This window comes from Drosophila albomicans, chromosome X (assembly GCF_009650485.2).
Source record: "Drosophila albomicans strain 15112-1751.03 chromosome X, ASM965048v2, whole genome shotgun sequence".
Lineage (NCBI taxonomy): Eukaryota > Metazoa > Arthropoda > Insecta > Diptera > Drosophilidae > Drosophila > Drosophila albomicans.
This window is the reverse complement of record NC_047627.2, coordinates 33,417,742-33,430,948: the sequence shown is the minus strand read 5'-3', so window position 1 is coordinate 33,430,948 and position 13,207 is coordinate 33,417,742. Positions and strand designations below refer to the sequence as shown.

Genomic DNA, 13,207 nt, shown 5'->3' with positions numbered 1-13,207 from the left:
CAACGACTGTGCATATCTGTATGCACCCATTTACATACACCCCCTCAAATTAAAAAAAAAAAACTGTACCTAGTAGAAATAACTTTAAAACACACACTAATGTTATTCGTGGAGTTGAATGTGAGTAAGATTTAGCAAATTATATTAATATTATTCGCCAACATAACATAATATCAAGACAATACTGCAGATCCTGACAGGTGTTGATTGCTCAATTTTTAAACTCAAAAAATTCAGCCGAATCAAAAGTGTGATTTTGAAAATACTATCACTTATTATTTGATACCTCTTAGTTGAAAAAATCTACTATCATTTTCATTTTAATTTATTCACAACGCTTTAATAAATTCGTATTACTAATAATACTCTATAAAGCACAATTGACTACAAGTTGCGTCAATATATACATATATATTGGAGGAAATCAATGTCGTTCATCCGGCGAAGCGCAGTAACAACAGCCCAAAATCACTCAGTCACTCAACAAGTCAGTCAGCCGAGGCTTTGTTGCACAACCATCGAACTCGCATGTTTTTAATGTTACCTCACTTGGCTTTTGTGTACTCATTCTTTCTGTTTATTGATGCACAATTAAACCGCATTTGGCCAGCCAACCAGACAGACTGCCGGGTAGGCTGCCATCCGGCATCCGAACAAAACAGAATCTTTATGCACTGTCATGGTCTATTGCCAACCAAATTCACTTCAAGTGAATTTAAATTTCAAAGCTTTTTACCATAGGTATGCGCCGGTCAACATATAATATCTAACTTGTATATAGTGAATGATACGATTTATATCTGATTTGATCAAATGCAGCGTAAAAACCATATTATATAATTGTACATCCTAGAACTACGAGTTCAATTGTCCTCAACACTAAAGCTTACAAAGCCTAAAAAAATCATTTATTTAAATATTTGCTTCTAGTATACCAGTTTTACTTAATTAATCACCATTAACATATGTTTTCCTTTTTGGTATAGTAAAATGTATATTTGGGTAATATAATTTTTCGCTGGGTAGGCTCTAAAGTATCTCGTGCATTGACTGAATCAGTTGAGAACATGACCGATGTCGAAGAAAGCAGAGATAAAAGTAGCACATAAACAAAAGTTGTTGGTGGCATATTCGACTGTCAACACAACGTCAAACTTGGCCATTGATACAACTGATAAAAGTACTATATGAGGCAGACATCAGAGCCAACGGAAATGTGTGAGTTACAATAAATACAGAGGCTCACACTTGCCCACAAGAACACACGCACACACACACACACACACACACTGGGAAAATCTGTGTGACTCAACTAGTGGCTGTTGAGTGTTGAGCTTGCCAACTTCCGCTTAAATGAATTTTATATGACATAGACAATCTTATGTATGTATTTATTGAAAATGTGCTTTTAGTGAGCTTTGCAAGGGTTTCCTAGTTGCGTTTATGTCGTGTGTACCAATTGACATGTAGTAATACTATAAACTTATTCCATTTCATATTAAAATATTGTTAAACATATTTGTCTACATTCTTGTGCAGGCTTTTAGAAGTTAATCAAGTTGATAAACTAACATACATATTTTTAAATCTAAACGCATATGTTAAATACATTCATACATCTACATATAGTATATAAGCATAGTCACGCCTTTCAACAGTTCTATTTTTAAGCATTTTCTAGGACAGAGAAAAATGGGATGTAGGATGGCAAGGTATCAAAGTATACTATTGAGCAGTAGAACAGTTCTGACTTTTTGATGCATCAAAGTATAATTTAATTTACGCTGGGCTTTTAACCATACACAGTCAACTCAATCAATGACAGGCAGAAACCACCCATGTTTTAAACGTATTAGTTTTAAATTGGCTAGTAGCAAACTTTATTATTTGGCATGAGTTGTAAAATGCACTTTGTTCTTTGTCCCGAGACTTTAGTTAATAATTCAACATCCATTAAAATGCCTACGTTAACCAGCTCTCACATGTTGCTATCTATATTATAATTAAACAGTAATGTGTGAATTTGAGAAAGCTATATAAATGTCAGCTGAATTTCGTCGCTCACAAGCAATCACAATGATTGCTTATGTATGGTAATTTGTTAGTCAGTAAACTGTTGCATCAATACAGTGTGGTCAAAAATTGTTTGATGAATCGCAGAAATATTTCATAATATTTAAATCATAAATATAATGTATATGTACATTTAGAAAGAGCCTCATAGTTACTTAATAAAACGATTATAGAAACAATGAAGCTACATAATTGACTGATTCCAGCTTATAATCGTTTTACTGCTTATTCTCAAAAAATAAATGAAAATGTTTCATCGATATGACGGCAAGTCTATGAATTTTATGTGATAAAGATAATTTCCTTTTCGAAACAAAATTGCTATGAAAACCCTACAAAACAAGCGTTATAGAAAACTGTCAAAAAAAAGTTTTCACTGGATATATGGCGACATAGACAATTTTTAAACCGTCATTTGCTCGTGCTAATCTAAGATCAACTCTACTCACGTACATGCAAACACGTGTGACTAAACAAACTATTGTCCAAGAGTTATAGTTTGGTGTACGGAAAGTAATTTCACACCCATGTAAATGGTTCTTAAGAAAATGAAAAGATAATTTTGTGTCCGTGTAAACACGTACCCTCTTAGTCTGGCTTAAATAGCTGTTAGCTAGGTTTCTTCACCAAACATTGATGTTAACCAGTCCGGCTGCCATTTAGCTATATTAGTTAGACGCTTGAAAGGGAAACTCGTCTACCTAGACAGTATTCAGAATCGGACTTATTAAATTTGTATCTCAATCGGTTGTTTCTTTCAGAATACGCATTTAGGCAATAATATTGAAGACTGTTCAAACATTTCATAATAATTTACATGGCGCCGGGTTGTTATACCTGCTACCCATAGGGTAGAAGGGTATTATAACTTTGTGCCGGCAGGAAATGTATGTAACGACGATCTAGTCGATCTAGTCATTTCCGACTGTCCATATAAAACACTGGATCTCACAGACTATAAAAGATAGAGATATAATTTTTTAATGACGCACGCAGATCAAGTTTGTTTCAAATTTTTGCCCCTTCTAGTCCCGCAAATCAACAAAAATCGAATAACAAGCACAATTTTAAAGCTAGAGTCGCGAATATATACAATAATACCTATAGTAATTGAGATTCCTGAAAATTTGGTTGCGATCAGATAAAAATTGTCGAAGTTATTAAATAAATACGTATGTATAGGAAAGACGCCTACTTACTTGGAGTCTTATATGCCTTGGCTAACAATCAGGTATATTTTGCCGTCTATGGTATATTCTGAATGTGGTTCTATATCGATATACCAAATATACCATTTGCTCGAGCACACTCGAATGTAACTTTCTTACTTGTTTTATTTCTATATGGGGAATATAGATTCAACTCAATATTTATAACCACGCACTGCACTTGACTTATTTTCGTACCTTTATTAATTACAATATTAGTTTTTTCGGATATGCTCTACTGCACCGCATACTAAGCAGCGATTTAGCTTAACTGTAATGTATTACGACTTGCGAATGCGGTACTAACTCAATACAGATAGCAAGATAACAGCCGCTGAGTACAAAATAGATAGCAACCAAAATTTTTTTTATTGTTCAATATCAATCGATTTGTTTATATACTACTTATAAATTAAGAGATTTTCTGAGAATAATTTTAAAACAAAAAGCTATAAAATTCCACGAAAGCAAGCTATCGCTAAGACCAAGTGCACTAGATGATATAGATACAATTTAGTTTTGTTTTTAAATGAGTACGCGCCGTTTTGTCCGCAGACAGATACGCAAGAATAGTGTACAGCATCATCAATAAAGCGCTTAGCTTTCAAGACACTGGAATCAATTAATTTTCGTCTGTCAATACACAAGATGCATCTACATCCTTTTTGATCAATCACTAATGAACTTGCATTTGTCAGGTTTAAAGAGTTTATATTATTCATATAATCCAAATTATCGTGTTTGTGCGGAATACATAATAATTCAAGCTCGCTGCATGTAAGTAATGAAGATACTGCTGGCGAATTATGTGGATTGTTGTATTCAAATATGGATGTTTGGTTTATATAACCATTGCAGTTAGTTCGACTATTAAAAACATCGTTTGCCTCAGATTTCGCACTGTTCTTGATTTCTGCACTTGTCGAAATAGAACTATGAAATACAGGGCAGCCATACAGGTACATTTGACGAAATCGAGGGCCATATATCATATGCACCGCATCGATTGATTTAAAGTGGTAATTTTTATGATTCCATGTTATTAAAGCATTATTAGTCGGCAATTTTTCTTCTGTCCTTGATATAATGCCTGCGATAAATATGCGACTGCCTCTGTTGTCAACACAAAATTAGATTAAATAAAGATTTTAAAAAATATCTCCAAATACTTACCTAAATATCCACATTATTTTTCCAAATATGCACACTAAATTCTAAGAACGTTTTTATACATGCCAAAGAAACAATTTTTTATTTGTAGACGATTATGTCAAAGTGTATAGGAGTAGCAACTTTGTTTTTTATTTCTCAACAAATTTCTGATTTGTCTTTGTAATCATAGTTATAATTTTTATACGCGCTAACTAAAGGCTAATATAGTGTTGTACCTATAGATAATATAATTTAACAAGCAGGAGGAGTCTTCTCCGATCCCATATAGTGTATATATTCGCGACAATAGCCGAGTCGAGTCTATCCGTATAAGCACCTAGGGGATAGAGATACATACTTTTCGACAACACTGATCAAGATCACAGATCAAGTATATATTGAGCTCCATGGTATATTCTGCGCGTAATAGCCCATTAAATTTGACAGTCATTTATGTATATATGACGTACTTCGTTTTTAAACATAGGTTTCATATGTTTCCCTATGTTTTACTGTCTGCTCCTTACGAAGCATCAGCAGCAGTGCACAAGAATTGTAACCATATAGTTATATATATATTTATTTATTATAGAAATAGTTACGTTTTTAAATAATGTTCAAATTAGATTAAAATTTGTTAAAATTTGGTGAACAACGCTTCGTAAAATATTCACATTGAACTCAGGTTTCGTCAGCAGCGGGCTGTAAGCACAAAAAACAAACAAGTTCGTTGTCGACGAAACCTGCATACTGTGTGGAAACCCGACTAGTACATCATTATACAAAATACAGCCATATGTGTGTGTATTCCATATAAATAGGTATTATATCTTAACTTGAATTTCTGCAGTTTTCCAGTTTCAGTTTTCTCAAAAGAATTTGAATTGTAATCATGGTAAATTGTTTCATAATCTATAGTAGTATTAATCTGGGTTGCAACTCCAATTCCTAGATTAAAACGATATATTTTAATGCTTTTAATTCCAAACAGCGCAAACAGTAAGTAGTACACTACAAAAAACTTTGATAAAATCATATATAATACTATAAATTTATTTACACACAATATATATGTATGTATATACATATTAATATTTATGTGTGTTAACCAGTTGTTTTCTAATTTTTTATTATTACTCATTATTACTTAAATCTCTTTTTTTATTGTAATTTCACTCATAAAAACAAAAAACTCAAACAAAATGTTATCTTTACACTCGTTTGTCACCGGTAAAACTCGTGAATATCGCTAGCAATTTAATACCTAAGCATTAAGTTCGAAACAAATTACACATTGTCGATTAAAAGCGTTCCTTATAAAAATATCCAATGATGACGCGTACTTCAACTACTACTACTAACTTCGAGCATTATCTAGGAGAAATGATAAGTATACATTTCAATACACATTCATGTTTTAGTTTTCTTACATCAGTGCTAGCACAAACACTAACACAGCGCATTCTGCCTTATTAATTATTACAAACAAATTACTTAAAATATATAGGTAAAGTTAATGTTAAATAATTAATGCTGGAGCCAAATTTAACAATAAATTACGAACGAATGCCGTCAGTAACGTTTAGGTGAGAACATAACTAAAAACTCTTCACAATAGTTACGAAATTAAATATATTTACTTTGTAAATTAAATTAAAAAAGTATATTGCTCACCTATATCAAATATAAGCATATTTAAATTTGTAATATACATGTATTTTTGTGTCATTTGTATACGTACTAAATGCGAATATTATATCAAGAGTGTGAAAGCAGCGACACGAAGAAGAGCTAATAATTGCTAATGATTAACATAAACATTAGCGCTCACGTAGCGAGTTACTGGAGCTTATTGCTAAGATGTTGCAAGTTTCAGTTTTACAGCCAACATAGTGGTGTATAGTCGATCAAATGAGCGCACGGAGTTTTTAAATATTGGGGTGACTAAGAAATAATTGTACACGCCTAGCTTTCGCCCAGCCTATCTCGCCTATCTCAGTAATTTTTTATCAAATGGATAGCATTGAAAAGTTGTTTTGAAGACAAGGCCCAAGTTAATTTAACATGTCGCTAAATAATATAAATACAAACAACTTTTACGAAGAACCGATAACGTTGTGGAAAACAAAACAGCGTGTTCACTACAGAGATGACGTTGCGGCGCAAACCAAAAAGTGCGTTTTTACAGATTTACCATAAATGCTTGCAAAGTTGCACACATATGTATATAAAGAAAATGAATTATTTTATTTATGCTAAACTTTTTAAATATATGAAATATGAAGTAACATCAGTAATACACAAATAAGAATTAATTCAAAACAAAAATGGAGTAATAAAAGTTGAAGTTACAAGCAAGTATGATTCACTTTCACATTAAAAAAAACAATGTTATTTTTCGCGCTTGATATATGTATTTACTTTTATAGTTAGCTGATCTCCGTTAATGACATACTACGAGAATTGTAGTTGAATTAGCACATGCTCTATATATAAGGCACATTCGAAGTCAGCTATACATACGTACATAGGTATAGTACCATAAATAACCCAATTTGTATTTGACCAATAAATTAGAAAATTGTGACAAAATTGTCGAACTCAATTGATATAAAAAAATTTGAAGTAAAGTAAATATAGTAGTTGACTGTTTAAAATACGGAATAGCAACATAGGTTTCAAAGACAGTCTTAAACTTGAATGACGTAAAATCTCTGCTCTGCTGCAGATTTGCCATTTTCAAGATCGTGATTTTACTTCTAGGCACATACACTTATTTTACAGCTGCCTTAAATATTAATCCAAAGTAATAGTAAGCTATCAATGACAATTTCGTTGTATTGATCGTATTTGAAGATACCAAAAGAATACATCGGAAGTTGCCTTAAAATAGATAAATAATATATGAATAGTTAGAAAATATCTACAATATTTGTAGTAAATAATTTCAAATAACATAACATATATGTTATACAATACCAGAAGTAAGAAAGTGACATTTTGCATTTTTTCACATTCCCAAAATAAACAATGTTGTCTGAGTTGCGAATGAATAAACAACCACCTCAAAAAAGAGTACACAAGTGCACTTTAACTTTGGCTTTCATTCGGATCTTGATATTAATCTTATTCTATTTTCTATCTTTTTATATGAATAGAGGGTAAAATAATTTGAATCATTGATAAAGCAAAATTCACATTTGAAGAACAACAAAACCTATCTAAAAAATGTATTGATTGATTATGGGCTATTATTTGTGGTTTGTTATCAATCAGCAATAGCTCTGTAAAGTTAGCCTTCAGTGCCGGTGTTATATTTGTTAATTATGGGTGCTTCCAAGCTTCTTAAGACCACAGGTCTGTTATGAAAGTGTTTAAGGCTCATAAAAATCAATCAAAAATCCATCGACCGACAACACCGAATGATATCCATTTGGTGAACTCGTCAACATGCAGTCAACCAACATGAGACAATTTCATATAGTAATGTCAGTTGATTCGACAATTTGAAATTGACCAGAGGTCTTTCAATTTGATTAGATTTTGTGAACCTATTCCTTGTTCATAAGTTTGTCTGTCTACATAATATACATAGGGACATACATATGTGTGCAACGATATGCAAAACAATATTACAATTAATATTGTTACATAATTAATTCGAAATTTTGCGCCAGGAACCAAGTATTTACCGACAGTTGCGAATATATTACCATAAGGCAACCAAAAAAATCGATATCATTTTCCCGTCTAACACCTGCAAAAACGCCACCATCGGACACCCAGCTCTCAAGCTGTGTTAATAAATCCATTGCCGCTACTTCTAATTCTGTGATACGATACGCCCGGACTGCATGCGATCATTGCGGCCATCATAATATACCGATAATGTCACACCCCATATCTCCGCTGGCAAAATCTCAAACCAATTTGGACCTAGTAGAACAAAATAGCCAGCGTCAGGCTCTTTTACCATTACCAATCATTGGAATTCACCGCGACGACTCAGCCTGCACAATTCAGGTTTCACGACGTCCATCCATACTACTGCAAGAGATACTCACACAGCGGCCGCAAGGTCTAGGACGTAAGGATCCAAGTTTATTACATCCAAGGAACTCCAGGAATGCAGGGTATAACTGGTGTTAATAATATTATATTCCTCTTAATGCGCATGAATATAGTAATACACAATGAGCAATTTTAATCTGATTTTTTGACGTCTGGCCTTTGACTTAGAAATCTTAATGGAACTGTCACGGGAAGTACGGCAACCATAAATTTCCAAAGCGGGTCAGGCAGTGCTCGGAATGGATCCAATGCTTATTACGACAGCGGTGCAAAAAGTTTTCAAGCCAAACAACAAAAAGAAAAGAATCGGCGAACGGGCAAGTAAGAGCATATTTATAAATACATTACATTATATGGAACTTAAATGTTTCTCTTCTTTTTATAGCGATGCAGTTAGTTCTGCTTTGTCTGCGACATATTGCAAGCTATTGGTGCTCTTGGGTGTGTGTCTTCCTATCACGGAAGTCATATCAGATCAAATACCTACATATGTATATCAGGGCTTCTATATTTACCTTTATGCTGGTAGCATACTGTTCGTGATATTTGTATACATAAGTGCATTTCGTAACCGGTCGTTATTCAATGCACTTAAGGATTTTCGTAAGTTTTATATATGAATGTTATCTCAGTAAAAATACAAAATTATGTGACAGCTGCAGTCGAGTGTGCTCGTCTCTGAGACGCCTGACACACATGTTAAAATACTCTATACTCGTACAATATTTGTATGGTGAAGTAATTTTATTATTTTAGCGTAAGGCTAATTACCATATGATTAAATAATATTGTCAATAAGTTACTAATTTCTTAACACAACTTTTATTTGTTTCAGACGAAAAGAACAGCAATGTTCATTTAAAGCACAAAGTCACTCATTTTGGAAGTTTTTACTTGCGCGTTGGTGCCATTGCTTTTGCCATAGGTACAATGGTATACTCGGGATTGGAATTCGGTCAATTCTTTGAACTAAATGGTCAGGCAGGATGTCATGATGTCTTTGTAGCCATTACTCCAATTTGTCGTATGGTTCTATGCATTGCACAAGTACAGTTTATATTCCTTAACACCACATACATGGACATGGCGCGCCATAAAGTAACATCTCGGTTTGGTCTCATGCATATGGTGGCCACAAACTTGTGTGAGTGGTTGTATGTACTTGTCGAAGAGACAAAGCATGAGATATTTCATATAAGTCATCACGACATTGATCCGGACCTGGATCCTGTATTACACAATGGACCATATGGTGGACCTAACTGGTCTGCTGTAAACGAGTCTTTGCACACAAACGGATCAATTCACCATGGATTCATAAATGTGAATCATACCGCAGAAGAAGTGGCACACCATTTATTAACGAACATTTCAACGTCCATTAATAGCAATAGCTCGATGGTGGTGCCCACACCATCATTTAATGGCTGCTCACGCACAACTATAATGGGTGCACTAGTTCAACAATTATCACCATTTCTTTTTCCATGTACAATCGAATACTCACTCATATGTGCAGTTATTCTTTTTGAGATGTGGAAAACCGTAAAATCTATTCCAGACATCGATAAGACTCGCAAGAACTCAGTAAAACCTGTGACTCAGAAGCCAGCCCACCACTTTTCAGTTGACTGCTCTCAATCGCACAAGGGCCTATTTTTTGGTATATTGATAATTGTCATGACTATTATTTCAATGATTATGTATTTTGTGCTATACACTCAACCTGGCTTTGAGCTGATCGCGACTCAGGAAGTTACGCTTTGGGAAACGTTCATGTACTTTATGTGCGCTTCCGCAATAATAACCGGTAATTAATTTGGAACAATATCAAACAACATTTTAATTTACTCATTTTCTTCCTGGTGATAGGCATGATTCTAATGCGAGATCTGAGATACATAAAGGATACTAGCGACGAACATCACTCCATGGACCTGGATAACCTGTTACTAGTTGTTGCCCAGACCGGCGTATATTTGTATGGCATGTTTAGCATACTTGGCAGTTACTTTGCCAAATGGGATACAGTACCCGATCGAATTGAGGGCATTATTGCTGAGGTATTTGGTGTTGTACAAACCTCATTGCAAACTATGTTCATTCTCCATGCCAGCCACCGTCGCTGTAAAGGCTCCAAACAGGTGCGTCGAAAGCCGGGACGAGAGATAATTACATTTCTTTTGGTCGCAAACATTGCCATATGGTTTGTCAACACTTTAATCAAAGGTAGAGCTGTTTTTCGTGAGACGCATCTAGAATTCTTTGGCATTTGGGGCTGGACGATTATAACACATATATCTATGCCTTTGGCAATTTTTTATCGCTTCCACTCTACTATATGTCTGTTTGAAGTGTGGAAAATTACTTACAAAGCCAAAGCACATTAGTAAACTTGATAAATGTATAATTCAATTTTCTTTTTATGCAAATTAAGAGTTTAGCCTAATGTACATCCTAATAATAATAATGTACATCCTAATAATATTTTCTTTAAATTAAAAAATAACAATATGAAATAATTCGAAGTTTGTATTATCTAAAAATATGATTCCGATGTTTAGCTTAAGGCTAAATCATTTATGTTATAATCTTTTGTTGCGACTACAGTATTCCTTCGCAATATACACAGAAATAAAGTTTTTTTTTGGATTTACTATTGTGCGTTTTTGTTTGTTTGTTTTTATATAATTGCAATAAAATTACCTTTTTTATATGATAGAAATTCTATCATAAATAATATATTCGTCATTTTATAGGACTTTAAATAGTAATCCAGCGGAGCAACGCATACAATGTTTGAAGTAAATTAAACATATTTTGGTGTTAAAACTCCATATAAGTAAGTTCTGAACGAAAAGACCATTAATCAAAGTGATTTGACGTAGTCACGCCTATTTATAGAACAGGAGGCATCTTTACTATTATTTATTTGTTCAATTTTATTTACGTTGTGAGTGTTTATTGCAATAAAATGATTATGGGAAACTCAATATCAGACATTTGGTTTGTAGTTATTTTGGTAAGAAGCAAACTGTTATCTCGTTTAATATTGCTTACTTTAAAGCATATTTATTGAAGAATCTATATTGCTACAAATAAGTAAGTTTAGATTTGCATGTTTAAATATTTTAAGACGTTATGTATGCTAAATTGTTATACTTTCGGTTATATATAAATGAATTTTTTCAAAAACTTCCCTATATAATAGGAGCATTTTGGATTTCATAAAATATAAATAGATACCGCAAACTAATTTAATAGATTGCAACAAGTTGTATACATTTCTGTAACTATTTATACTCGTATATGTATGTTTTTGTTCATAACATTTTGAAAAAGGATATTAAGTTATTTTCGTATATGTTCACCTAAAAGCAATTGTATATTAAATTGCGTTTTCTATATTACTTTTTAATTTTATACTTTTGAAATATTTGATTTTTGATTATTAAATTCATTACAATTGTATAATTGGTGAATATTTAATTTTTGTAAAAATCTGTATGTTTGTATCGCTATAATATATAAAAATAATAAGAATGCCAGTCTAGACACTTCAACGCACATGGCTTGGTTACCCGACGACTGAGTAAATTAAACATAATTTATAATAAAATAATGCTAACGAAATTAGTAAGTTAATTAATATTTATCAATAAAAAACAGCAAAGCCGAAAAAATAAAATATTAAAATATATTTGGTTATATATAAGTATATATCTCAATGAAATCGATTCGATTTATTTATATATTGCATTTGTTGTATTGGATGAAAATAATTCAAATTGATCAAATAGTTATGTATTCAATAATATTAGTAGCCCCGCCTCAAATTTCATTGACGCTACTGAATATTGATTTAGAATAGTTGATACTCAGTTTTTTAACGATTTTAAAACTAAATTGATTTATCTGGTGATTTTGTTTTATTTAATTGATTTCTTAATCTTTTAAAGTTTATTATATTTCAAAACTTTGGGACTTTATATGCTAACATATGAATTGTCTGTTTATAAAGGCCGGATAGAATTGTGGCGAATTCTAAAACAATTGCTTTGCATGGAACTCAACAACGCAATATCTAAGTATATATGCGAACAGACTGAAATGCTCTCTATGATACGTCTAACAATCGAAGTTGAACAATATATACTTTTGGAGGATTTTGTCATTTTCGGATACTCACAGATTTGTTATTCTTTTCAATATTTTTTTTTAATTTAAATTATCAATTTGCTAGTGAACAGTGAAAAGATTTAAATAACTAATTTGTCTTAATTGCCATGCATTTGCTTTTTTCGACCTACGCGCTTCATTTGCTTGTACATGCATGATATAGATTTATTGTAAGTCCAAAATTATTAAAAGTTGTAGTGATTTTAATGTCAATAGAATATAAACTTTATCTTTAAAATGACAGTTACTGTTTTTTTTATTTACTTTATAAAGTGCATTTACGTAACTTGCAACAATATATTCATCACATATGGTTGTATTATTGGAGAACATTTTTTTGTCAAAATAAATCACCATTTTATGTTTCAACATCCAATTCGATTGTAGCAATTGTTGCGCAAACAAATAAGTAGACTATAATTATATGCAGTATAAAAATCTCTATGTGTAAGATAATTGGATGTATTCAAATTTCCGACTTATTTGAATAGTTAAATTTTTCGCGGCGCATGGTCTATTTGATT

General features: G+C 32.4%; 1 protein-coding gene and 1 long non-coding RNA gene across 3 annotated transcripts; one reads left to right on the top strand and one right to left on the bottom strand.

Moving 5' to 3' along the window:
• Positions 1–3,631: 3,631 nt before the first annotated feature.
• LOC127565222 (uncharacterized) lies at positions 3,632–4,578 on the bottom strand. Its single transcript, XR_007954603.1, has 2 exons — positions 4,455–4,578; positions 3,632–4,394 (listed from the first exon to the last, which is right to left on the bottom strand). It is a non-coding gene; the product is annotated as an uncharacterized LOC127565222 (long non-coding RNA).
• A 1,319-nt stretch (positions 4,579–5,897) lies between these two features.
• Positions 5,898–10,964, top strand: LOC117577099 (proton channel OtopLc). Of its 2 annotated transcripts, XM_034262202.2 has the most exons (6): positions 6,337–6,607; positions 8,111–8,566; positions 8,673–8,825; positions 8,890–9,107; positions 9,340–10,314; positions 10,377–10,964. In XM_034262202.2, the coding sequence occupies exons 1-6, from the start codon at positions 6,498–6,500 to the stop codon at positions 10,892–10,894; spliced, it is 2,430 nt and encodes an 809-aa protein (XP_034118093.1). In that variant the 5' UTR covers positions 6,337–6,497; the 3' UTR covers positions 10,895–10,964. The 2 variants fall into 2 exon arrangements, with proteins under 2 accessions (XP_034118094.1, XP_034118093.1); XM_034262203.2 differs by lacking the exons at positions 6,337–6,607; positions 8,111–8,566 and adding an exon at positions 5,898–6,019.
• Positions 10,965–13,207: the final 2,243 nt, after the last annotated feature.